We start from the raw sequence: 26584 nt of genomic DNA, 5'->3' as shown, positions 1-26584 counted from the left end.
TTGCTGCTAGCACACGTTGGAGCCCCAGTTCATGACACCAATGTCCACTGTGCCTTCTCACTAATGAAGGCACAATGGGAAAGAAGAAAAGGAGGAAGTGACCGTGGGAGGACTGTGTCACACTGTGTGTGGAGCACAGACTGCAAGTGCAAGGGAATTTATATGCCAATTCAGCAAAAGAAGAAGTGGAGAGGGAGAACCAACCCATAGGGCAATGGAGCTCAGCAAGAGAGGAGCGGTTTGAACACTTGCAATTTATTCCAGATGAACAGGAGTGACTGTGCCAAGGAGAGGTGGGGCTGCAGGAAGCAGCTGTGGAGATGGGCGTGAGGGGTAAGGAGGGACAAGGTGTCCCCCTAGCAGTTCACATGCCTGGAGGCCAGAAGGGAGAAGCAGGTGAGCAGGGGACAGCCCGACGGAGCTCTGGGGGCACTGGGAAGCAGGGGCATCCTGCAGGGTGCACCCCAACTGGGCCAGGGTGACAGACCTGGTGGGCTCCACACTAGTGCGCTGCCCTGGGAGCGGGTTCTGGGCAACGACCTCTCAGCAGACACAGTCCCTTGGGGGCTTGAGGCCTTTCTTTCTTGATGGCCCAGGACAGTCCTGTGAGTTAAGTTGATGGGGTCTATTTTACAGAGGAGGAAGGTGAGGAGTGAAGTCATTTGCTCAAAGTCGGGCTCCTCACTGGTGATGGGGCTGACACTGGGGCTCCTCTTCTGCCCAGCACCAGGATGGGGCATCCTCTGTGCTGCTCCACTTCCTGTGCACATGGAGAACAGCTGATCTAGCAATTGTCCCTGATGTCTCTCTCCCCAGGACATCCGGCTGCTCCTGGAGGCCGCCATTGCAGATCTTGATCTCTGAGTATTCTGTCTTGCTGGTGTCCTCGTGCACCTCGGGATCTCGAGGCTCAAGCTCCAGGAAGCTGAGGGTAGCATAGTGCAGCTCCTGGGGCTCTGGCTCCTCGCCCCCGGCCAGTGTGGCTTCAGTGGGGGTGGGACCATGTGAGGGGCTGTCCCACCAGGATGCATCCTTGGGACCCTGAAGTGGGGCAGGAGTCGGGATGGAATGAGGATGACGGGGCTGGGAGAGAGCCAGGAGGACCCACAAGCCAACCCTTAAATGAGCATTTAGTCGCCTCTGTTCACCCCACAGAGAAGGACTGGGCTCCCTGCTCTCGTCCACCCAGTCTTGTTCCCTCAGTGCCGTGGGATCGTGTGCGCCTGGTGCTCGGTCAGTGCCCGTTTCACAAGCCTTCACAGAATCCACGAGGAACACTCATGTGCCCAGTTACCAGCTGGAGAAAAGGGAGCTAAATAACCATTTCCAAACACAACTAATGAGTGGTCAGCAGGGTTCCTGGCCAGGTCTCTCTGAGTCCAGCGCCCTGTCCCCAGGGGCAGAGCGCCCCCCACAGCAGCCCTGCATATTGCACAGGACAAGCAGACAGAGCAGTCACCTTCTTAGAGACACCGTCAAACAGCAAATGTGACCAGGTGCACAAGAATGGGCACGGCCAATGGGCAGGCCTTAGCACAGGCCCAGATGCCCTCGGCCCACACAGCATGTCAGAGGCCAGGCAGGCAAAGGGACCTGGGCAGCATGCCATGAGCCCAAGAAACAAAGGCTACTGTGCCTTGGGACTCATCTTGCCTAGATTAGGGGTGGACTCTTTGCACCCAGCTCCTGGGAGGGATTATCTTCCCTCAGGCCCCGCCTGACAGAAGGATCTGCATCCCCCTGGTAACCTCAGGCCAGAGGAGTTGACCTACGCTTACCTATGCTAAGGTGTGGTTTATGGTGGCCATGTAGGGAAATGTGGCATCAGTTTGAACTTTGGAGAAGCTAGACACCAAGTGACTGAGGCCAGCCACATAGGTGAGAGTGTCAGTGGGACCAGCCCCTAGTGGAGCCTTGGATGCCAAGGCTGGGTGGAATTCCTGGTGGCAACACTGCTACCTGCTGTCAGGCCCTGGCCCTGGAGATGAGGTGCTGTTGGAGAGACTCCAATGGGACAGGACCCCTGGGACCTCCTGTCGCCCACCCCACCCCTGTGCCTCTTGCTTCACAGCTGATGTCGGGCTTGGAACCCGGGAGGCTTCCAGCAGAGCGTGGCCATTTGGGGGATATTTCTGTGGCTCCCTGCCTTGCTGAGGAGTGAGGAGAAGGAAGGGGTGAGGGGATCAGAGAGAAATGAAGAGCCGGAGTGGAAGGGGCTGAACTGAGCCCAGGCAGTGGGTGGTCAGACCCGGGTGGCCATGGCCTTGGGAGCAGGGAAGGGGCTTGGCTGGGAAGTTGCAGGACACTAGACTGGGACTGGGGCCGTGTTGGAGGGGACCCAGGAGCAAAGCCTATTTGTCATAATGAGTCCCCAGGCTGTCCAGGGGTTCTGGCCCGGCCACCTGGGGAGGGGGGGCTGGAGGGCAGGGGGACCCTCACTCACCCCACAGACAGGGCCCAGGTCAACGGGGGCGTCCTGATGGGCAGTTCCTGTCTGGCTACCAGCTTTCTTCCTGCGGGTCTTTAACCTGAAGGAGGAGATGGGACACTCAGCCACCTGTGGTTCAGACCTTGGGGTGGACTTCAGTGGACCCTGCTAAAATCGCCTAGAAAGCCTACCAAGGCCCAGGAGTCAGGGGACATGTCTCAGGGGTGACTCCTGGGATAATGGGCAGGGCACAGACCCCTGCTCTGATCGTCTGGCCAAGGCCACTCATAGGCACTGGCCTGTCAGACCCTCCAGTGGGGCCTGTGGGGTCCTGGGGACGCACCCTCCCTCCACACCTGGCATCCTGCCCAGGAAGAACACTCACCAGGAGAAGACGAGGCAGGCACAGAGGGAGAGCAGAGCGGCCCCACCAGCAGCCCCCAGCGTCCCCAGCAGGGCTTCCCTGAGCTCTGGCTTCCCTGCAGGCAAGTGGGGTTCATGGGGAAGCCCTCTGAGCCCCAGGACCCCGTCCTCCCCCGACACACCTGGAGCCCTTCATCCCAAACAGCCCAAGAAGGAGTCCTCTGTCCACCCCTTCCTTCCAGGCTCAGCCCATGGCCCCAGCCCTGTCCTTGGTCACTCCTCAGATCCACCTCCCTAAACCTCGGCCCCCACAGGCCCCCTGACCTGGCAGCAGCAGGACGCTGGCGCTCTGGGTGCCATGGGCGTTCTGGGCCTCACAGCTCAGCCTGAGGTCGGAGCTGAGTGCCCCGTGCAGGCTCAGGGAGCTGTTGGCCCAGTGCCCCGTGGAGCTGGATGTGACCCTGAGGGAGGCATTGCTGCTGTTCCCCTCCAGCAGCCCCTCCCCCAGCCGCCAGTGCAGGGAGGGGGCCGGCCAGGCGCTGGAGGAGCAGCTGCAGAGCAGAGCCTGGGCCTCCCAGGAGCAGGAGGGTCCCAGCAGCCTTGGGGGGTCTGAGGAGCAAGGAGAAGGGTCAGCAGATGCCACCTCGTCCCAACCCAGGCGTGCCCTCCCTCCCCTCCCGGACTCACAGTGCACAGAGAGGCTCAGGGAGAGGTGCTGGGAGCCCAGCGGGCTGCGGGCATGGCAGGTGAATTCTCCTCCATGCTCTGTCTGCACCTGGGGCAGCTCCAGGACCCCAGGGTCTGAAAGCCACTCAGGGCTCAGGGTCTGCGTCCCCCAGGTCCAGCTCAGCCTGGCTGGGGGGTTGCTGTGGGTGACACAGACCAGGCGCAGGCTTTGGCCCTCCAGGACTGAGAGGGACGTGCCATTCCTGATGACTTCCATGACTAGGGAAGGGAAGAGGCAGAACTGACCTGTGGCCCCGTCACATGGGCCCGCAACGGGGCACCCAGAGGCCCTGCTTCCTCTTGCCCTTCCTACCTGTCCTATTTTCTTGGGAAACGGTCACCCTCAGGTCCTCTGGAGGATCTGCAATGGAGACAGGAACCAGCTCCAGATGGGCTGGGCTTCCCTCTGGGCAGAGGATCCAGCCCAGGACACTGAGGTGGTGGGAGGGCAGAATCACGAGCTGGGTCCCCACACTGACTGCCCAGTGGTCTAGCAGGACAGAAGCCGGGTGCCAGGGCCCTGGGTTTCTAGGCCCCCCAGAGCTCTGGGACCCTATCATGGCCCTGCCCCTCCTCTGCTGCCCTCCCAGGGACCTTCTGGACACACTCACACTGCACAGAGAGGTCCAGGGTGCCCTGCTGGGAGCCCAGCCTGTTCTCTGCTCGGCAGGTGTAGAGCCCCGAATCTCCAGGCTTCACCACGGGCAGCTCCAGCTCCAGGGTTCTGGGGCCCAAGCGGAAGGACCAGGAGAGGACTCTGTCCTCCAGGACCCAGCTCAGAGTGGCCGGGGGATGGCTGTCAGCAGCACAGAGGAGCCGCAGGAACTGGCCTTTCTGGACTTCCAGATGTGAGAAGTTTCCCTGGGCCACTGGGGCTGGAGAGGGACAGACAGAGACAGACACAGACAGAGCTGAGCCTGGCCTAGGGTTCTGAGGCCCTGGGCCTCTGTCTTTCAAAGCAGCTTTGTCCAGTTAAGATCACACACCGTACAATGGCACTGACAGACCACGGCGGGTCAACAGTCCCATGGCTCTTGTGTGTTCAGATCTGGGTCACCACAATGCCAGCGCATTCCCACAACGCCAGGGGCGAACCCCCACCCAGCCCTTGCCCAGCCCTTCCATCCCCAGCCTAAATACACAAACCCACTGTCTCTGGATTTGCCTTCGCAGGGTGCTACATTCCACAGAATCCCATGTGTGTGGTGGACTGTGTCTGGCTGGCTTCTCTCCCTCAGCGCCATGTCTCCAGGGTCACCATGTACAGTGCCTGCCAGAGCCTGGCTCTCCTTTAGGGCTGAGTTACATCCCACCATCTGAATCCACCACATTAGTGCATCCATCCATCAGTCGATTGACAACTGGGTTGTTCCTTGATTTCTCTGAGGCTGTGGTCCTTGTCCACATTAACCACCCATGAGCCTGTTTACTGTTGAAGTATCCAAAATCCAATCATCAGCCCTCCAAGGCTCTGGGGGGCTGATCTCCACCTCCTCCTCTCTGTCCCCCAGGCTCATATACAACTCCTGAGGAGAAGGGGCTGTTGAGACTCCCTCCCTCAGTGACACCCAGCAACTGTTCCTCTTGTCAGAGGGGAATTGAGTGCTGGTTTCTGGGGTGTTCTTCCAGAGCTCTTTCTTTGTCTTCTGGTAATGGGCATGAATGAGCCCCTTTATTTTTTATTTTCAGACACATTCTCCCTAAGGTCCCCAGGCAGCCTCAAACTTGTAATCCTCCTGCCTCAGCCTCTGAGCTGCTAGGATTATTGGCAAGATCAGTGCACCGGGCTCCAGAGCTCTTCTACAGCAGCATTCCCGAGGGGTGTGGTGAGTTTCCTTCCTGATTCGGTTCCTAGACATAACACCTCGGGTCCCCTTACCCAAGGACTGTCTCTGAAGCATCAAGTCCTCTGCATGGAAATCCCCAGGAGCCAGTTACAAAGTTAGACCTCAGCCCTGCCCGGACCTCCCGAGGCTGCTGTGGAGAGTTCATAGGAGCTCCAGGCAGGGTGGGTACAGGTTCACGGGGACATGTTCCCAGAGGCATTATCAGGAAACCAACCCTCGTGCGCAGCCCTGGTGGACTGGGCTAGTGAACTGTGGGACCACAGGTGAGGACACGCAGTAATGACACCACAGGCTACGTGGATGGTCCTTGAGAACACGAGGTGGGGTCACATCAAGAGAGTCAAGACACTTAGGATCCTGCAGCGGCACCCAGCCAAGTGGCACTTGTACAGGGACCCTCAGAGCAGCACAAAGGTGGAACTAGCCTGGAGACCCTGAGCTGAAACATGGTAAAGCCGGTGTGCTCCTTCCAGTCTCCGGATGTTCTCCAGCCACGGGGAGGAAAGCAGTCCCGGCCCGGGTACAGGAAACCTTGCGGCCATGTGACAAGCCACACACAAGAGGGGTGCACTGTGTGACGGCCTTTAGTGGTAGGGTCCCCAATAGGTAGAGCATAGCTATAAGGGACAACGAGGGGCTGCCAGGCCTGGAGGGGACAATCCGGGGTGTGGGCCAGGCACGGGGCTCTCTGTTCCATGAAGAGTGTGCTCTGGCCTTTGAGGGGCTGGTGGCAGGGCCACACCATGAGTGCACCAAAGGCCACCTCTGTGTCACTCGAAGACAGTTGGCGCTGTGTTGCAGGAATCTCACCTGCACGGAGGAGGCAAGGTGGAGAGTGGCGCATGTGTGTGTGTCCTGGTCACTTACACCACGGAAGGAAAAGAGGGCAAGCTAAACCCCGTGGGAGAGTCAGGTGTATTGGGTAAAACTATGAGGAAATATGGGGACAGCAGGAGACAAGCAGTGGCCTGGGGTCCTGGAGGCAGAGGCGGGGGTGAACACGAGGCCTTTGGGTGCCTCCAGGGCCCGTGTTCTCACCTACCCGGGTGGGCAGCGTCAGGGCTTCGTGCTGTGAGCCTCCTTCTAACTGCACGTGGTGAATGGAGGAGCTGAGGGTCCGTCCAGAGGGAGCCTCCCTGGGGTGGCTGCTGCGGGGCTCGGCTCCCTGCTGGCAGACACCTGTCCCCGCCCAGCCCCAGAGGGACACCCCGCCTACCTGGGTCACCTGCTCTGGAGATGCTGATGGTCAGGTTCTGAGGAGCATCTGGACAGAGAGACCCCATGAGGGCTGCAAGCACAGCTGGCCTGCGATCCTCCCCAGGAGCCATGGAAATGAAAGAGGAGGCAGCACCCCAGAGGCCAGTGTCCTCCCTGTGTCCCCTGGAGGCCTGTGGCCTTCAGGACCCAGGCTCAGCAGCCTCTCTCAGTCTGTCCCAGCTGCTCTGACTCTCCACAGCTGTGACCCAGCCACTCCCCACAGGTCCCCCCTGCTGGCCCCGTTGCCTTGTGGTCAGGGTTTCCCACACCAACACAGGGGGACACAGACATTCAGACCCCGGCACCCTCCCCACCCTCCGCCCCCACACAGCAGCCCGGTGCCCTGGCACAGCACTCACAGGACACCTTGAGCTGCACAGTTCTGGTTGAAGACACGTTAGCCCTGGGGAAGGTCACTCGGCAGGAGAGGTAGGTGCCATGGTCCTCGGGGTGGGGCGTGAGCAGGATCTCCGACGTGGAGGGCTCCAGGCCTGACCCCGCTGCTCTCAGGGCAGCCCCAGCCCAGGAGAAACGGGGGGCCGTGGGCCAGTCACAGGCGCCAGGCATGGAGCATGTCACGTGGCTGAGGTGGCCCGACTGCAGGGGCCCCGGGGTGATGATGTCTGGGTTTTGGGTCAACTCTGGGGAGGAGAGAGGGACACACCAGATCCGAGAGAGGACCCGTGTATGTCTCTGAGACAGACACCCCAATCCTGAACCACCTGGGCTCCACTGCCCCCTCAAGACCCGGGTCTCCCCAGACCCTGGCGCCCCTCCCTACCCATGTGTGCTGCTTGTTCCTGGGCACTTGTCCTCACCTGTGACAGTCAGGGTGAGCAGGTTTCTTTTGTAAGTGTGGTTCACAGCTCCTTGCTCTAGATGAAAATAGTATGTTCCGCTGTCGTCCTTCCGGACCTCAGAGATGCTCAGGGAGCAGTCGTTAGCCTGGGGGTCTCCGAGGAGCCGGAAATGAAGTTTGTACTTCTCTTTTGCTTCCTTGTCTGGGTTGTTTGTGGCCATGAGAGTACTGTTTTTTGGATCATATTTGCAATTCTTTGTCTTGTACCAGTAGCCGTAGGTAGGTGTGGAGTGGTTCCAGCCAGCCTCAGGGTAGGAGAAGGAGCAGGACACAAGCACACACAGGCCCTCCTGCACTGTCACCGCCTCCTGCATCTGCAGCCAGGAAGATTGTTTCTTCTGCAGGGACCCTGGGGAGGACACAGAAGCTCAGCTGCAGTCCCAGCCCACACCTAGGCTCCCTGGTCCTCAGCCCACTCACCTGCCCCCAACTGAAGCAGCAGCAGGGCCAGGAGCAGCATCTTGGGCTTGGAGGACTGTCCTGTCCTGGGATCCTCTGGCCTCTGGCTCTGCCTCTCTGAGAGGACACTCCTCAGGAAGTCTGGGGAGGGCCACTGACCACCACAGAAGAGGAACCTCAGCAGCAAGTGCCCTGGTTTCACTGTCTCCTTTTCCTAAAAGTGGGCTGAAGGGCAGGAGGCCTGAGCCTCTAGTGGGAAGGACCCGTGCAGCCTCTGCCTCAGGGCAGGAGTTCCTGCCTCACAGGGGAAACCTTGTGTGGTGGCCCAGGGACAGCGATGGGGTGCCTCACTCCCTCACTCCCTCACTGCCCAGGCGAACCTCTGCTCCATGCAGGCAAAGAGCAGAGCATGACCCCCATCTCCTGCCATAGGGCTCCCCTTCGCTGCCTCCAACCTGGGCCCCCATCTTGCATGCTCCCAAGGGCCCTGGCTCCCCTGCGTACTCAGGGATATTTTGGGGTGCCACTGCTTTGGGTCTGCTCTGAGTTTGGGAGGTGCCGGGGTGGACCCCAGGGCCCATTTGTGCCAGGCAGGCGCCCCACGCTGAGCCACCCTCCCAGCCCAGGGCTTGCGCCTTTGCTTTGGGCACTGGAGCGCTTCAGGGTCCTCCCTCCTCGTGGCTCAGGGCACGACCACTGCCCAGGCCTCCGAACTCCCCTTCTCCTCTTCTGCTGAGGAGCTGGAGCTCCCCAGTGACAGGAGGCTTTAGCAGCTTTCCCTTCCCAGAGCTTTCTAGGGCCCAGCTGTGCCACATCAGGGATGGAGGGAGCCTCCCCAGCCTGTGTCAGCAGGAATGTACCCGTGTCCACCCCCGTCAAGGCCCACGAGTTCCCCAGGTTGTGGGTCCTCTCAGAGCGGAGATGCCTCATACCAGGGTTCCCAAGGTTGCCAGAGTGACGTTTGTCCCAGTGGATCCTGGCTACTTCCGGTGCACTGTGTCCACGGCTCATGGGTCTCTGAAAATTGCATCTTCCACAGCCTGGATGGCTGGTCATGGCCAGGAATGGACAGCACAATGGGAACCCGAGGGAGAGCCCGACGGAGCTCTGGGGGCACTGGGAAGCAGCGGCATCCTGCAGGGTGCAACCCACCTGGGCCAGGGTGACTGACCTAGTGGGCTCCACACTAGTGCACTGCACTGGGAGGGGTTCTGGGCGATGGTCTCTGTGCAGACACAGTCCTCTGGGCTTGAGGCATTTCGTTCTTGATGGCCCAGGACGGTCCTGTGAGTTCGGTTGATGGGGTCTATTTTACAGAGGAGGAAGGTGAGGAGTGAAGTCATTTGCTCAAAGTCGGGCTCCTCACTGGTGATGGGGCTGACACTGGGGCTCCTGTTCTGCCCAGCACCAGGACGGGGCATCCCCTCTGCTGCTCCATGTCCTGTTCACATGGGGAACTGCTGACCTAGCAATTGTCCCTGATGTCTCTCTCCCCAGGACATCCGGCTGCTCCTGAAGGCCGCCATGGCAGATCTCCATCTCTGAGTATTCTGTCCTGCTGGTGGCCTCCTGCACCTTGGGCTTTTGAGGCTCAAGCTCCAGGAAGCTGAGGGTGGCATAGTGCAGCTCCTGGGGCTCTGGCTCCTCACCCATGGTCAGCGTGGCAGCAGGCGTGGGACCATGTGAGGGGCTGTCCCACCAGGATGCATCCTTGGGACCCTGAAGTGGGGCAGGAGTCGGGATGGAATGAGGATGACGGGGCTGGGAGAGAGCCAGGAGGACCCACAAGCCAACCCTTAAATGAGCATTTAGTCGCCTCTGTTCACCCCACAGAGACGGACTGGGCTCCCTGCTCTCGTCCACCCAGTCTTGTTCCCTCAGTGCCGTGGGATTGTGTGCGCCTGGTGCTCGGTCAGTGCCCGTTTCACAAGCCTTCACAGAATCCACGAGGAACACTCATGTGCCCAGTTACCAGCTGGAGAAAAGGGGCTAAATAACCATTTCCAAACACAACTAATGAGTGGTCAGCAGGGTTCCTGGCCAGGTCTCTCTGAGTCCAGCGCCCTGTCCCCAGGGGCAGAGCGCCCCCCACAGCAGCCCTGCATATTGCACGGGCCCCTGAGCAGGCACCCGCCCGGCCTCACTCAGTTTGCAGTGGGGAAGGACAAGCAGACAGAGCAGTAGCCATCTTGAAGACACCGTCAAACAGCAAAATGTGACAAGATGTGTTATGCCAGATTCATGGGACCCCAATAGACTCCAGGAGCCGAATCCGATGCAATCACACAAGAGTCTTTATTGCAAGCTCGAGCCTGGACTCACAACCGTTCTTGACGCAGCGGTCCCAGGGAGTGAGTCCCGGTCCTTTGTTCAGTGAGATTTTATAGGTTTTGGGGGGATACTCTATGCATCACAACATCACACAGCAAATCATTCCATACCGCGGGAAAATCAAACAACAACTCTTAACATTGATAGCACATTCACTGGCGGGAACAAGTTGGTAGGGTTGATTGGTTAGTACAAGAGGGGGATTCTTTTGAACTGATTGGTTTAGGCCATGAGGGGTGTATGTGCTGAACTACATGGTTTCCCAACATGTTATCAACCACCATAAACTATTTGGGGGTCACCTGGCATCCCAGGTATTTTCTGTCTCATGCTGTTTGGAGGTTGCTAGGGGGGTTGCTATGGGTCCTCACCTAGCCTAACTGAGTCAGGGGCACCTGGCGCCTCAGACCTCTCCTGGTATTTACAGACAAACAACTCAGCAGGGTGGGTATGTGCTTAGATGTGCTCCGTGTGGGCTGGGGTTGTGGCTCAGCGGTAGAGTGCTTGCCTGGTACATGCGAGGCCCTGGGTTCGATCCTCAGCACCACATAAAAATAAATAAATAAAAATAAAGGCATTGTGTACAACTAAAAGAAATAAATATTTTTTTTTTTTTTAAAGAAGTGCTCTTGGGGCTGGGGATGTGGCTCAAGCGGTAGCGCGCTCGCCTGGCATGCTTGTGGCCCAGGTTCGATCCTCAGCACCACATACCAACAAAGATGTTGTGTCCGCCGAGAACTAAAAAATAAATATTAAAAATTAAAAAAAAAAAAAAAGAAGTGCTCTGTGGGTTTTTCCAAGGACAAGGGTAAGCCCCCTTCCTTCGGACAGGCCTTGAGGTAGAAGCTGCTATTATTTATTTATTTTTTAAAATGGAGTCACATGAGTTTCTCAGATGCATAAGAATGGGCGGTGCCAATGGGCAGGCCTTGGCACAGGCCCGGATGCCCTCAGGGCCCACGCAGCATTTCAGAGGCCAGGCAGGCAAAGGGACCTGGGCAGCGTGCCATGAGCCCATTTTCATGCAAAGCAGGGCCTGAAAGATCCTCTCTTCTGACTTCCTCTTTCAGAGTTGTTGGCACCAGGAAGGACTGGGCTCAGGCAGGCAGGACCTATTCTGGCTCAGCCCCCGGGCAAGAGCTCCTGAGAGTGGGGCTGGCAGGGGAAACAGGCAGTAGTACACCCCCCCCCACCCCCCCACCCCGTCCTGTTGGAGAACACGTCCTGTTGCGCAGGGCTCACCTCCGCATACCCAGCACCCACCAGGCCCCTGCCCTGGATGTTGCCCCTGGCCACTGGCCCCCCTCCATCTCACACTCTCGGCTCCGGCTGCCCAGGGAGAAGCTTGGCAGCCTCTGAGGGGCTGGCATTCAGAAGAGCTTCAGGAGTGGGGTTGGAAGCTCTGAGGTTACCAACTTGAAACTCTTAATAATTTTATCTTAGAATTTGTGTTTTTTAAGTAAAGTACGTTGGGATAATAGAGTCCATGTGGAGGCTGGTGCTTGGTACCTCGGCTCCACCTCCTCCACCCCCAGATAGCTGCTTGGCTCCTCCTCACCTTATCCCACACCTGGGCACCATCTGAGGGTCTGAACTGCCTACCTCCAAGACTCTTCAACTCTAAGGGATGGGACATTAAGAAATCAATAAAAAATACGCTGGGGCTCCGGCTCCTCAGTTATATCCCCAGCACCACAAACCACACAAATAAAAAAAGAAAAGTCATCAACAAAATGTCATCAACATTCTATCTGTAGAATGGAATATTATTCAGCCATAAAAAGGAATGAAGTGCTTGTTTCAGCAGCACATATGTCGAAACTGGAACAATACAGAGATCAGCATGGTCCTGGCGCAAGAATGACACGTTCCACATTTTTAGAGCCCTTATGCCTATAGAAGACAAAGCAGGCCCAAATCTTCACAAGACTCCTAAAGCACAAGAAGTGAAATCAAGAGTCATTAAACGGGATGGAATCAAACTATAAAGCTTCTTCTCAGCAATGGAAACAGTAACGCGAAGAGAGAGCCTACAGAATGGGAGAAAACCTTTACCACACGCTGTCGCGTTCCACAACTAGAACACTCAGGGCCACTCCAGGTGACCTGGGCTGCATGAAATAATCACACAGAGAAATACCTTTTTCTTTGGGTCCTGAGACGGCTCCTCCGACCTTAGGGGTCCATGGAGAGAGAGAGAGGAGCACGTGCTGAACCCTCTTGTTGGGGAGAAGCCACTCAAATGAGGCAAGGGGTAGGATTACAAGGGGACAGGCGAGTGGAGCTCAACCCCTCTGTGTGCTGCCTACTCCTAGGGCCACTCCCAGGGCCACACCTTATTATCTGAGTGAGGGAAAAGACCGAGTCATGGCACTAGGCGCCAGACTAAGTGATCTTTCAGATCCCCGTGGTGCAGCAGGACTTAAAGGTGCGGGCTCTTTTTTTTTTTTTTTTTTTTTTTGTTTTTTTTTAGAGAGAAAGAATTTTTAATATTTATTTTTTAGTTCTCGGCAGACACAACATCTTTGTTGGTATGTGGTGCTGAGGATCGAACCCGGGTCGCACGCATACCAGGCGAGCGCGCTACCGCTTGAGCCACATCCCCAGCCCCAGGGTGCGGGCTCTTGGAGTGGCTTCCCACAACACACACCTCAGATAGAGCATTAACCTCCAGGATATGTAAAGAACTCAAAAAACTTAACGCCCAAACCACAAATAACCCAATCAATAAACAGGATAAGGAACTGAACAGACACTTCACAGAAGAAATTCAATTGATCAACAAATGTATGAAAAAATGTTCAACATCTCTATCAATTAGAGAAATGCAAATCGCTTGCTCTCTTACTCTCCTCTCTCTCTCTCTCCCCACTCTCTCCCACCCCTCTCTCCCCCCTCTCCCCCTCTCTCTCTCTCTCTCTCTCTCTCTCTCTCTCTCTCTCTCTCTCTCTCCTCCCTTCTTCTCTGTGACTGGCCGCTACGGTCCTGCTAATAAAATCTCAGACAGGTAAACGGTTGTTTTGGCTTGTTGAGTTTAACGGAGCTTTTCCATCGTCCTTTACCTTGGTACCGAAACCCGGGACGGGGATTCACGTCACTCAAGGCAGAACCCCGTTCCCAAACTCTGAGCCCAAACGTTCCTGTCGTAGTCCACTCCTCTGATGGCCTGCCTGACATCCACGACCGGCCTGCAGATTGCTCCTCTTCAGGGATTACCAGCTACTTGCCAACGAGCAGACAACATGAACATCTAGTCATCCCAAGAAACCTCCATCAAGTGCTGAAAGATGAAGATACCGAATGACAACTCCACCGAAGGCCCATCTCTACCCCACCATGCCAAAAAGAAATAAGCCCTTGGTTTTCAGCTTTATATGTTCTAGTCTGCCTTCTCCTGGGCATAGGCTTTTTCTACCAGCCCTACAGACTGGACATACCGTCACCTCCAATCCCTGAGAATGGCTCAAACTTGGCGCACCTCCAATCCCTGAAGTGGTGTGAACTCTCAGCCAATGAAGAAGTAACAGCCCACTTGCCTTGCTCCTCCGCATCCTGTGTTAAGCCCATAAATATCAATACCCTGGTCGTCTTCGTTCTCTTACTCTTGCTCTCTCCCCTCCTCTCTCTCTCCCCCCTCCCCTCTCTCTCTCTTTCTCTCTCTCTCTCTCTCTCTCTCTCTCTCTCTCTCTCCCTCCCTCCCTCCCTCTCTCTCCTCCCTTCTCCTCTGTGACTGGCCGCTGCGGTCCTGCTAATAAAATCTCAGACAGGTAAAAAAAAAAAAAAAAGAAATGCAAATCAAAACTACTCTGAGATTCCATCTCATTCCAGTCAGAATGGCAATTATCAAGAATACAAGCAACAATAAATGTTGACAAGAATGTGGCAAAAAAGGTCCGCTCATACATTGCTGGTGGGATGGCAGATTGGTGCAACATACGGAAAGCAGTATGGAGATTTCCTCAGAAAACTTGGAACGGAACCACCATTTTACCCAGTCATCCCACTCCTAGGTTTATACCCAAAAGTCTTAATATCAACATATTACAGTGTCGTGGCCACATCAATGTTTATAACAGCTCAATTCACAATAGCTAAACTATGCAACCCACCCAGGTGTCCTTCAACAGATGAAGGATAAAGAAAATGTGGTATATATACATAATGGAATATTACTCAGTCTTAAAGAAGAATGAAATTATGGCTTTGCCAGTAAATGGGTGGACTGGATATGACAAGCACAGTAAGCCAATCCCGAAAAATGTTTTCTCTGATATGAAAAAGAAGGAGAACTTATACCCCATTTATGTATGATGTGTCAAAATGCGTTCGGCTGTCATGTACAACTAATTAGGACAAATTTAAAAATTTTAAAAATGGAATGACATTTAATAGATGCTACAATATTATAAAACTGGAAAACACTGTATTAAGTGGAGGAAGTCAGACAAATATGACATAATTCCACTCATGTGAAGTGTCAGGATTAGGGAAATCATAACTCTAGAGACAGAAATGGTTTTTTGTTGCCTGTTGGGAGGAGACGTGGCCACTGAAGAAGCACTAGGTTTTCTTTAGGGGTGATAGGAAGTTCTGCAACTAGGTAGCAGTGCTTAGAGCCAGAGAACTGTACGTTTCAGATTTTGAGATGGCAAATTGTATGTTATATTCCTCAAGGAGGGGTGGCATGACTTCCCATTCCTTAACGGGGGGCTGCACACTTGACCTCCTTCCAGAGAGGTCAGTATGACACGGGGAAAGAGGGAGCTTTACAGAGGAGGAGTCTGAACACACGACCTCAGCCAGGTGACCAAGGTCAGCACGGGAACGACAAATCACAGGACTTGAGAAGGTGTGAGAAGTGCATTCAGCCTACCCTCTCTTCCTCCACCAAACCCCCAAGGTTCAGTGGAAGGCCGGGAATGGGTGATGCCCACCTGTAATTCCAGCGGCTCAGGAGGCTGAGGCAGGAGGTTCATGAGTTCAAAGCCAGCCTCAGCAGATTAGCAAGGACCAGAGAAATTTAGCAAGACCCTGTCTTTAAATAAAAAATAAGAAGCAAGACAGGCATGGTGGCACACGCCTGTAATCCCAGTAGCTTGGGAGGCTGAGGCTGGAGGACTGTGAGTTCAAAGCCAGCCTCAGCAAAAGCAACTCAGTGAGACCCAATCTCTAAATAAAACACAAAATAGGGCTGGGGATGTGGCTCAGTGGTTAAGCAAACCTGGGTTCAATCCCTGGTGCCCCTACCACCACCACCAAAAGAAAAGAAAGGAATCAACAGAGTGAGACTGGGGAGGGGGAGGCCTTGGGTTCCCATTGTGCTGCCCATTCTTGGCCATGACCAGCCATCCAGGCTGTGGAAGATGCAATTTTCAGAGCCCCGTGAGCCGTGGACACAGTGCACCGGAAGTAGCCAGGATCCACTGGGACAAACGTCACCCTGGCAACCTTGGGAACGTTGGTATGAGGCATCTCCGCTCTGAGAGGACCCACAACCTGGGGAACTAGTGGGCCTTGACGGGGGTGGACACGGGTACATTCCTGCTGACACAGGCTGGGGCGGCTCCCTCCATCCCTGATGGGGCACAGCTGGGCCCTAGAAAGCTCTGGGGAGGGAAAGCTGCTAAAGCCTCCTGTGACTGGGGAGCTCCAGCTCCTCAGCAGAAGAGGAGAAGGGGAGTTCGGAGGCCTGGGCAGTGGTTGTGCCTGAAGTCACGTGGAGGGAGGACCCTGAAGCGCTCCAGTGCCCAAAGCAAAGGCGCAAGCCCTGGGCTGGGAGGGTGGCTCAGCGTGGGGCGCCTGCCTGGCACAAATGGGCCCTGGGGTCCACCCCGGCACCTCCCAAACTCAGAGCAGACCCAAAGCAGTGGCACCCCAAAATATCCCTGAGTACGCAGGGGAGCCAGGGCCCTTGGGAGCATGCAAGATGGGGACCCAGGTTGGAGTCAGCGAAGGGGAGCCCTATGGCAGGAGATGGGGGTCATGCTCTGCTCTTTGCCTGCATGGAGCAGAGGTTCGCCTGGGCAGTGAGGGAGTGAGGGAGTGAGGCACCCCATCGCTGTCCCTGGGCCACCACACAAGGTTTCCCCTGTGAGGCAGGAACTCCTGCCCTGAGGCAGAGGCTGCACGGGTCCTTCCCACTAGAGGCTCAGGCCTCCTGCCCTTGAGCCCACTTTTATGAAAAGGAGACCGTGAAACCAGGGCACTTGCTGCTGAGGTTCCTCTTCTGTGGTGGTCAGTGGCCCTCCCCAGACTTCCTGGGGAGTGTCCTCTCAGAGAGGCAGAGCCAGAGGCCAGAGGATCCCAGGACAGGACAGTCCTCCAAGCCCAAGATGCTGCTCCTGGCCCTGCTGCTGCTTCAGTTGGGGGCAGGTGAGTGGGCTGAGGACCAGGGAGCCTAGGTGTGGGCTGGGACTGCAGCTGAGCTTCTGTGTCCTCCCCAGGGTCCCTGCAGAAGAAACAATCTTCCTGGCTGCAGATGCAGGAGGCGGTGACAGTGCAGGAGGGCCTGTGTGTGCTTGTGTCCTGCTCCTTCTCCTACCCTGAGGCTGGCTGGAACCACTCCACACCTACCTATGGCTCCTGGTACAAGACAAATAATTCCAAACCTGATCCAGAAGACAATGATCTCGTGGCCACAAACAACCCAGACAAGGAAGCAAAAGAGAAGTACAAACTTCATTTCCGGCTCCTCGGAGACCCCCAGGCTAACAACTGCTCCCTGAGCATCTCCGAGGTCCGGAAGGACGACAGCGGAACATACTATTTTCATCTAGAGCAAGGAGCTGTGAACCACACTTACAAAAGAAACCTGCTCACCCTGACTGTCACAGGTGAGGACAAGTGCCCAGGAACAAGCAGCACACATGGGTAGGGAGGGGCGCCAGGGTCTGGGGAGACCCTGGTCTTGAGGGGGCAGTGGAGCCCAGGTGGTTCAGGATTGGGGTGTCTGTCTCAGAGGCATGCACGGGTCCCCTCTTGGATCTGGTGTGTCCCTCTCTCCTCCCCAGAGTTGACCCAAAACCCAGACATCATCACCCCGGGGCCCCTGCAGTCGGGCCACCTCAGCCACGTGACATGCTCCATGCCTGGCGCCTGTGACTGGCCCACGGCCCTCCGTATCTCCTGGGCTGGGGCTGCCCTGAGAGCAGCGGGGTCAGGCCTGGAGCCCTCCACGTCGGAGATCCTGCTCACGCCCCACCCCGAGGACCATGGCACCTACCTCTCCTGCCGAGTGACCTTCCCCAGGGCTAACGTGTCTTCAACCAGAACTGTGCAGCTCAAGGTGTCCTGTGAGTGCTGTGCCAGGGCACCGGGCTGCTGTGTGGGGGCGGAGGGTGGGGAGGGTGCCGGGGTCTGAATGTCTGTGTCCCCCTGTGTTGGTGTGGGAAACCCTGACCACAAGGCAACGGGGCCAGGAGGGGGACCTGTGGGGAGTGGCTGGGTCACAGCTGTGGAGAGTCAGAGCAGCTGGGACAGACTGAGAGAGGCTGCTGAGCCTGGGTCCTGAAGGCCACGGGCCTGCAGGGGACACAGGGAGGACACTGGCCTCTGGGGTGCTGCCTCCTCTTTCATTTCCATGGCTCCTGGGGAGGATCGCAGGCCAGCTGTGCTTGCAGCCCTCATGGGGTCTCTCTGTCCAGATGCTCCTCAGAACCTGACCATCAGCATCTCCAGAGCAGGTGACCCAGGTAGGCGGGGTGTCCTTCTGGGGCTGGGCGGGGACAGGTGTCTGCCAGCAGGGAGCCGAGCCCCGCATCAGCCACCCCAGGGAGGCTCCCTCTGGAGGGACCCTCAGCTCCTCCATTCACCACGTGCAGTTAGCAGGAGGCTCACAGCACGAAGCCCTGACGCTGCCCACCCGGGTAGGTGAGAACACGGGCCCTGGAGGCCCCAAAGGCCTCATGTTCACCCCCGCCTCTGCCTCGAGGACCCTAGGCCACTGCTTGTCTCCTGCTGTCCCCGTATTTCCTCATAGTTTACCCAATACACCTGACTCTCCCACGGGGTTTAGCTCGCCCTCTTTTCCTTCTGTAATGTAAGTGACCAGGACGCACACACGTGCGCCACTCTCCACCTCGCCTCCTCCGTGCAGGTGAGATTCCTGCAACACAGCGCCAACCGTCTTCGAGTGACACAGAGGTGGCCTTTGGTGCACTCATGGTGTGGTGTTGCCACCAGCCCCTCCAAGGCCAGAGCACACTGTATTTGGTACAGAGAACCCCGTGCCTGGCTCGAACTCCCGATTGTCCCCTCCAGGCCTGGCAGCCTCTCGTTGTCCCTTTGTCACTTTGTCCTTTTATCACTATGCTCTGCCTCTTGGGGACCCTACCACTAAAGGTGGTCACACAGTGCATCCCTCTTGTGTGTGGCTTGTCACATGGCCGCAAGGTTTCCTGTAGCCGGGCCTGAACTGCTCTCCTCCCCGTGGCTGGAGAACGTTCCGTGTCTGGAAGGACCACACAGGCTTTACCATGCTTCAGCTCCGGGTCTCCAGGGTGGTTCCACCTTTCTGCTGCTCTGAGGGTCCCTGTACAAGTGCCACTTGGCTGGGTGAAGCTGCAGGATCCTAAGTGTCTTGACTCTTTTGATGTGACCCCACCTCGTGTTCTCAAGGACCATCCACGTAGCCTGTGGTGTCATTACTGCGTGTCCTCACCTGTGGTCCCACAATTCACTAGCCCAGTCCACCGTGGCTGCGCACGAGGGTTGGTTTCCTGATAATGCCTCTGGGAACATGTCCCCGTGAACCTGTACCCACCCTGCCTGGAGCTCCTATAAACTCTCCACAGCGGCCTCGGGAGGTCCGGCAGGGCTGAGGTCTAACTTTGTAACTGGCTCCTGGGTATTTCCATGCAGAGGACTCGATGCTCAGAGACAGTCCTTGGGTAAGGGGACCCGAGGTGTTATGTCTAGGAACCGAATCAGGAAGGAAACTCACCACACCCCTCGGGAATGCTGCTGTAGAAGAGCTCTGGAGCCCGGTGCACTGATCACGCCAATAATCCTAGCAGCTCAGAGGCTGAGGCAGGAGGATTACAAGTTTGAGGCTCCCTGGGGAACTTAGGGAGAATGTGTCTGAAAATAAAAAATAAAGGGGCTCATTCATGCCCATTACCAGAAGACAAAGAAAGAGCTCTGGAAGAACACCCCAGAAACCAGCACTCAATTCCCCTCTGACAAGAGGAACAGTTGCTGGGTGTCACTGAGGGAGGGAGTCTCAACAGCCCCTTCTCCTCAGGAGTTGTATATGAGCCTGGGGGACAGAGAGGAGGAGGTGGAGATCAGCCCCCCAGAGCCTTGGAGGGCTGATGATTGGATTTTGGATACTTCAACAGTAAACAGGCTCACAGGTATTGGGTGGTTAATGTGGACAAGGACCACAGCCTCGGAGAAATCAAGGAACAACCCAGTTGTCAATCGACTGATGGATGGATGCACTAATGTGGTGGATTCAGATGGTGGGATATAACTCAGCCCTAAAGGAGAGCCAGGCTCTGGCAGGCACTGTACATGGTGACCCTGGAGACATGGCGCTGAGGGAGAGAAGCCAGCCAGACACAGTCCACCACACACATGGGATTCTGTGGAATGTAGCACCCTTCGAAGGCAAATCCAGAGACAGTGGGTTTGTGTATTTAGGCTGGGGATGGAAGGGCTGGGCAAGGGCTGGGTGGGGGTTTCCTCCTGGCGTGGTGGGAATGCGCTGGCATTGTGGTGACCCAGATCTGAACACACAAGAGCCATGGGACTGTTGACCCGCCGTGGTCTGTCAGTGCCATTGTACGGTGTGTGATCTTAACTGGACAAAGCTGCTTTGAAAGACAGAGGCCCAGGGCCTCAGAACCCTAGGCCAGGCTCAGCTCTGTCTGTGTCTGTCTGTCCCTCTCCAGCCCCAGTGACCCAGGGAAACTTCTCACATCTGGAAGTCCAGAAAGGCCAGTTCCTGCGGCTCCTCTGTGCTGCTGACAGCCATCCCCCGGCCACTCTGAGCTGGGTCCTGGAGGACAGAGTCCTCTCATCATACTTCCGCTTGGGCACCAGCACCCAGGAGCTGGAGCTGCCCGTGGTGAAGCCTGGAGATTCGGGGCTCTACACCTGCCGAGCAGAGAACAGGCTGGGCTCCCAGCAGGGCACCCTGGACCTCTCTGTGCAGTGTGAGTGTGTCCAGAAGGTCCTGGGTCTGGGAGGGGAGCAGAGGAGGGGCAGGGGCCATGACAGGGTCCCAGAGCTCTGGGGGGCCTAGAACCCCAGGGCCCTGGCACCCGGCTTCTGTCCTGCTAGACCACTGGGCAGTCAGTGTGGGGACCCAGCTCGTGATTCTGCCCTCCCACCACCTCAGTGTCCTGGCTGGATCCTCTGCCCAGAGGGAAGCCCAGCCCATCTGGAGCTGGTTCCTGTCTCCATTGCAGATCCTCCAGAGGACCTGAGGGTGACCGTTTCCCAAGAAAATAGGACAGGTAGGAAGGGCAAGAGGAAGCAGGGCCTCTGGGTGCCCCATTAAGGGCCCAGGTGACGGGGCCACAGGTCAGTTCTGCCTCTTCCCTTCCCTAGTCATGGAAGTCATCAGGAATGGCACGTCCCTCTCAGTCCCGGAGGGCCAAAGCCTGCGCCTGGTCTGTGTCACCCACAGCAACCCCCCAGCCAGGCTGAGCTGGACCTGGGGGACCCAGACCCTGAGCCCTGAGTGGCTTTCAGACCCTGGGGTCCTGGATCTTACAAGAGGAACAGTTGCTGGGTGTCACTGTGGGAGGGAGTCTCAACAGCCCCTTCTCCTCAGGAGTTGTATATGAACCTGGGGGGACAGAGAGGAGCAGGTGGAGATCAGCCCCCCAGAGCTTTGGAGGCTTATGATTGGATTTTGGATACTTCAACAGTAAACAGGCTCATGGGTGGTTAATGTGGACAAGGACCACAGCCTCAGAGAAATCAAGGAACAACCCAGTTGTCAATCGACTGGTGGATGGATGCACTAATGTGGTGGATTCAGATGGTGGGATGTAACTCAGCCCTAAAGGAGAGCCAGGCTCTGGCAGGCACTGTACATGGTGACCCTGGAGACATGGTGCTGAGGGAGAGAAGGCAGCCAGACACAGTCCACCACACACATGGGATTCTTTGGATATGTAGCACCCTGCGAAGGCAAATCCAGAGACAGTGGGTTTGTGTATTTAGGCTGGGGATGGAAGGGCTGGGCAAGGGCTGGGGTGGGGGTTTCCTCCTGGCGTGGTGGGAATGCGCTAGCATTGTGGTGACCCAGATCTGAACACACAAGAGCCATGGGACTGTTGACCTGCCGTGGTCTGTCAGTGCCATTGTACGGTGTGTGATCTTAACTGGACAAAGCTGCTTTGAAAGACAGAGGCCCAGGGCCTCAGAACCCTAGGCCAGGCTCAGCTCTGTCTGTGTCTGTCTCTGTCTGTCCCTCTCCAGCCCCAGTGACCCAGGGAAACTTCTCACATCTGGAAGTCCAGAAAGGCCAGTTCCTGCGGCTCCTCTGTGCTGCTGACAGCCATCCCCCGGCCACTCTGAGCTGGGTCCTGGAGGACAGAGTCCTCTCCTGGTCCTGCCCCTTGGGCCCCAGAACCCTGGAGCTGGAGCTGCCCGTGGTGAAGCCTGGAGATTCGGGGCTCTACACCTGCCGAGCAGAGAACAGGCTGGGCTCCCAGCAGGGCACCCTGGACCTCTCTGTGCAGTGTGAGTGTGACCAGAAGGTCCTGGGTCTGGGAGGGGAGCAGAGGAGGGGCAGGGGCCATGACAGGGTCCCAGAGCTCTGGGGGGCCTAGAACCCCAGGGCCCTGGCACAGGCTTCTGTCCTGCTAGACCACTGGGCAGTCAGTGTGGGGACCCAGCTCGTGATTCTGCCCTCCCACCACCTCAGTGTCCTGGGCTGGATCCTCTGCCCAGAGGGAAGCCCAGCCCATCTGGAGCTGGTTCCTGTCTCCATTGCAGATCCTCCAGAGGACCTGAGGGTGACCGTTTCCCAAGAAAATAGGACAGGTAGGAAGGGCAAGAGGAAGCAGGGCCTCTGGGTGCCCCGTTGCGGGCCCATGTGACGGGGCCACAGGTCAGTTCTGCCTCTTCCCTTCCCTAGTCATGGAAGTCATCAGGAATGGCACGTCCCTCTCAGTCCTGGAGGGCCAAAGCCTGCGCCTGGTCTGTGTCACCCACAGCAACCCCCCAGCCAGGCTGAGCTGGACCTGGGGGACGCAGACCCTGAGCCCTGAGTGGCTTTCAGACCCTGGGGTCCTGGAGCTGCCCCAGGTGCAGACAGAGCATGGAGGAGAATTCACCTGCCATGCCCGCAGCCCGCTGGGCTCCCAGCACCTCTCCCTGAGCCTCTCTGTGCACTGTGAGTCCGGGAGGGGAGGGAGGGCACGCCTGGGTTGGGACGAGGTGGCATCTGCTGACCCTTCTCCTTGCTCCTCAGACCCCCCAAGGCTGCTGGGACCCTCCTGCTCCTGGGAGGCCCAGGCTCTGCTCTGCAGCTGCTCCTCCAGCGCCTGGCCGGCCCCCTCCCTGCACTGGCGGCTGGGGGAGGGGCTGCTGGAGGGGAACAGCAGCAATGCCTCCCTCAGGGTCACATCCAGCTCCACGGGGCACTGGGCCAACAGCTCCCTGAGCCTGCACGGGGCACTCAGCTCCGACCTCAGGCTGAGCTGTGAGGCCCAGAACGCCCATGGCACCCAGAGCGCCAGCGTCCTGCTGCTGCCAGGTCAGGGGGCCTGTGGGGGCCGAGGTTTAGGGAGGTGGATCTGAGGAGTGACCAAGGACAGGGCTGGGGCCATGGGCTGAGCCTGGAAGGAAGGGGTGGACAGAGGACTCCTTCTTGGGCTGTTTGGGATGAAGGGCTCCAGGTGTGTCGGGGGAGGACGGGGTCCTGGGGCTCAGAGGGCTTCCCCATGAACCCCACTTGCCTGCAGGGAAGCCAGAGCTCAGGGAAGCCCTGCTGGGGACGCTGGGGGCTGCTGGTGGGGCCGCTCTGCTCTCCCTCTGTGCCTGCCTCGTCTTCTCCTGGTGAGTGTTCTTCCTGGGCTGGATGCCAGGTGTGGAGGGAGGGTGCGTCCCCAGGACCCCACAGGCCCCACTGGAGGGTCTGACAGGCCAGTGCCTATGAGTGGCCTTGGCCAGACGATCAGAGCAGGGGTCTGTGCCCTGCCCAATCCCAGACGTCACCCAGTGAGACATGTCCCCTGACTCCTGGGCCTTGGTAGGCTTTCTAGGCGATTTTAGCAGGGTCCACCGACCTCCACCCCAAGGTCTGAGCCCTCAGGTGGCTGAGTATCCCATCTCCTCCTTCAGGTTAAAGACCTGCAGGAAGAAAGCTGCCAGCCTGACAGGAACTGCCCATCAGGACGCCCCCGTTGACCTGGGCCCTGTCTGTGGGGTGAGTGAGGGTCCCCCTGTTCTCCAGCCCCCCCTCCCCAGGTGGCCGGGCCAGAACCTCTGGACAGCCTGGGGACTCATTATGGCAAATAGGCTTTGCTCCTGGGTCCCCTCCAACACGGCCCCAGTCCCACTCTAGTGTCCTGCAACTTCCCAGCCAAGCCCCTTCCCTGCTCCCAAGGCCATGGCCACCCGGGTCTGACCACCCACTGCCTGGGCTCAGTTCAGCCCCTTCCACTCCGGCTCTTCATTTCTCTCTGATCCCCTCACCCCTTCCTTCTCCTCACTCCTCAGCAAGGCAGGGAGCCACAGAAATATCCCCCAAACGGCCACGCTTGCTGGAAGCCTCCCGTGTTCCAAGCCCGACATCAGCTGTGAAGCAAGAGGCACAGGGGTGGGGTGGGCGACAGGAGGTCCCAGTGGCCCTGTCCCATTGGAGTCTCTCCAACAGCACCTCATCTCCAGGGCCAGGGCCTGACAGCAGGTAGCAGTGTTGCCACCAGGAATTCCACCCAGCCTTGGCATCCAAGGCTCCACTAGGGGCTGGTCCCACTGACACTCTCACCTATGTGGCTGGCCTCAGTCACTTGGTGTCTAGCTCCTCCAAAGTTCAAACTGATGCCACATTTCCCTACATGGCCACCATAAACCACACCTTAGCATAGGTAAGCGGAGGTCAACCCGTCTGGCCTGAGGTTACCAGGGGGATGCAGATCCTTCTGTCAGGCGGGGCCTGAGGGAAGATAATCCCTCCCAGGAGCTGGGTGCAAAGAGTCCACCCCTAATCTGGGCAAGATGAGTTTTGTTTCGTGGGCTCATGGCATGCTGCCCAGGTCCCTTTGCCTGCCTGGCCTCTGACATTCTGCGTGGGCCCTGAGGTCATCCGGGCCTGTGCTAAGGCCTGCCCATTGGCCCCGCCCATTCTGTGCACCTTGTCACATTTGCTGTTTGATGGTGTCTCTAAGAAGGTGACTGCTCTGTCTGCTTGTCCTTCTGCACTGCTAACTGGGCGAGGCTGGAAGGTGCCTGCTCAGGTGCCCATGCAATATGCAGGGCTGCTGTGGGGGGCGCTCTGCCCCTGGGCACAGGACACTGGACTCAGAGAGACCTGGCCAGGAACCCTGCTGACCACTCATTAGTTGTGTTTGGAAATGGTTATTTAGCCCCTTTTCTCCAGCTGGTATCTGGGTACATGAATGTTCCTCGTGGATTCTGTGAAGGCTTGTGAAACGGGCACTGACCGAGCACCAGGTGCACACAATCCCACGGCACTGAGGGAACAAGACTGGGTGGACGAGAGCAGGGAGCCCAGTCCTTCTCTGTGGGGTGAACAGAGGCGACTAAATGCTCATTTAAGGGTTGGCTTGTGGGTCCTCCTGGCTCTCTCCCAGCCCCGTCATCCTCATTCCATCCCGACTCCTGCCCCACTTCAGGGTCCCAAGGATGCATCCTGGTGGGACATCCTCTCACATGGTCCCACCCCCGCTGAGTCCATGCTGGCTGTGGGTGAGGACCTGGAGCCCCAGGAGCTGCATTACGACTTCTGCACCTTCCTGGAGTTGGAGTCTCGAGAGCCCAAGGTGCAGGAGGCCACCAGCAGGACAGAATACTCAGAGATGGAGATCTGGCATGACGGCCTCCAGGAGCAGCCGGATGTCCTGGGGAGAGAGACATCAGGGACAATTGCTAGGACATGGAGCAGCAGAGGCAGAGAGGATGCCCCATCCTGGTGCTGGGCAGAAGAGGAGCCCCAGTGTCAGCCCCATCACCAGTGAGGAGCCCGACTTTGAGCAAATGACTTCACTCCTCACCTTCTTCCTCTGTAAAATAGACCCCATCAACCGAACTCACAGGACTGTCCTGGGCCATCAAGAACGAAATGCCTCAAGCACCCAAAGGACTGTGTCTGCTGAGAGGTCGTTGCCCAGAACCCGCTCCCAGGGCAGCGCACTAGTGTGGAGCCCACCAGGTCTGTCACCCTGGCCCAGTTGGGGTGCACCCTGCAGGATGCCCCTGCTTCCCAGTGCCCCCAGAGCTCCGTCGGGCTGTCCCCTGCTCACCTGCTTCTCCCTCTGGCCTCCAGGCATGTGAACTGCTAGGGGGACACCTTGTCCCTCCTTACCCCTCACGCCCATCTCCACAGCTGCTTCCTGCAGCCCCACCTCTCCTTGGCACAGTCACTCCTGTTCATCTGGAATAAATTGCAAGTGTTCAAACCGCTCCTCTCTGGCTGAGCTCCATTGCCCTATGGGTTGGTTCTCCCTCTCCACTTCTTCTTTTGCTGAATTGGCATATAAGTTCCCTTGCACTTGCAGTCTGTGCTCCACACACAGTGTGACACAGTCCTCCCACGGTCACTTCCTCCTTTTCTTCTTTCCCATTGTGCCTTCATTAGTGAGAAGGCACAGTGGACATTGGCGTCATGAGCTGGGGCTCCAACGTGTGTTAGCAGCAAGTGAAGGCCCTGGCTGCCACTCCTCAGCTTCCCTGGCCAAGGCTCACCAGCTCTCCTCCCCTCAGGAGGACGCTGCACGTCTTGGCCAATGACTTGTATTTTATACCTTAATTTAATTTATTTATTTTTATGTGGTGCTGAGGATCCGACTCAATGCCTCACATGTGCTAGGCAAGCGCTCTGCCACTGAGCCACAACTCCAGCCCTTGGTCAATGACTTTTCACAATGGTGTCCATGACCAAAAAGAACACTGTTGTCAAGTTTTGTTCCTCTTTTCAAGAGGACACTTGGTGATTCCAACTTCCCATCCTGCTACAGCAGTCAGTATCCTCCCATAAAATACTGAATTCTGTAAAGGATCAAGTCTTTTTCAAAACCAGTCATGGTGACTACTACAACCACGTGTTAGAGGATAGCAAGACCGTCTTTTCCCCTTCTAATTAATGTCCCTCTGAAGACCAGCCTGGACACCGGAAGAAACACATTTTTCATCAACCATTTCTTTATCACATCTGAAATTTCTCATCAACAA

The 26584-nt window shown here is 57.2% G+C and overlaps 2 protein-coding genes and 1 pseudogene across 2 annotated transcripts; 2 read left to right on the top strand and 1 right to left on the bottom strand.

Moving 5' to 3' along the window:
* Window positions 1-681: 681 nt before the first annotated feature.
* LOC144250270 (sialic acid-binding Ig-like lectin 11) lies at window positions 682-7960 on the bottom strand. Its single transcript, XM_077792781.1, has 11 exons — window positions 7901-7960; window positions 7440-7829; window positions 6981-7121; window positions 6581-6628; window positions 4129-4392; window positions 3831-3878; window positions 3479-3736; window positions 3116-3400; window positions 2814-2907; window positions 2444-2528; window positions 682-1041 (listed from the first exon to the last, which is right to left on the bottom strand). Exons 1-11 carry the CDS (start codon window positions 7938-7940, stop codon window positions 682-684), a joined length of 2013 nt encoding a protein of 670 aa, XP_077648907.1. The 5' UTR covers window positions 7941-7960.
* Window positions 7961-12001: 4041 nt separating this feature from the next.
* Window positions 12002-12090, top strand: LOC113178369 (U6 spliceosomal RNA; annotated as a pseudogene).
* Window positions 12091-16542: 4452 nt separating this feature from the next.
* LOC113178445 (sialic acid-binding Ig-like lectin 11) lies at window positions 16543-25371 on the top strand. Its single transcript, XM_077792780.1, has 11 exons — window positions 16543-16582; window positions 16654-17043; window positions 17362-17502; window positions 17854-17901; window positions 21644-21907; window positions 22163-22210; window positions 22305-22562; window positions 22641-22925; window positions 23134-23227; window positions 23513-23597; window positions 25030-25371. Exons 1-11 carry the CDS (start codon window positions 16543-16545, stop codon window positions 25369-25371), a joined length of 1995 nt encoding a protein of 664 aa, XP_077648906.1.
* Window positions 25372-26584: the final 1213 nt, after the last annotated feature.

This window comes from Urocitellus parryii, chromosome 15 (assembly GCF_045843805.1).
Source record: "Urocitellus parryii isolate mUroPar1 chromosome 15, mUroPar1.hap1, whole genome shotgun sequence".
Taxonomy (NCBI): Eukaryota; Metazoa; Chordata; class Mammalia; order Rodentia; family Sciuridae; genus Urocitellus; species Urocitellus parryii.
Note: the sequence above shows the minus strand (reverse complement) of the source record. Positions and strands in the feature narration are given on the sequence as shown.

Coding starts and splice junctions, on each gene's coding strand:
- LOC144250270 (XM_077792781.1), bottom strand. CDS start 7,940: ATGCTGCTCCTGGCCCTGCTGCTGCTTCAGTTGGGGGCAG. Junction 7,122..7,439: donor GCTCACCCTGACTGTCACAG/GTGAGGACAAGT, acceptor CCCTGAGAGCAG/CGGGGTCAGGCCTGGAGCCC. Junction 3,737..3,830: donor TTCCCAAGAAAATAGGACAG/GTAGGAAGGGCA, acceptor TCCCTTCCCTAG/TCATGGAAGTCATCAGGAAT.
- LOC113178445 (XM_077792780.1), top strand. CDS start 16,543: ATGCTGCTCCTGGCCCTGCTGCTGCTTCAGTTGGGGGCAG. Junction 17,503..17,853: donor TGTGCAGCTCAAGGTGTCCT/GTGAGTGCTGTG, acceptor CTCTCTGTCCAG/ATGCTCCTCAGAACCTGACC. Junction 22,211..22,304: donor TTCCCAAGAAAATAGGACAG/GTAGGAAGGGCA, acceptor TCCCTTCCCTAG/TCATGGAAGTCATCAGGAAT.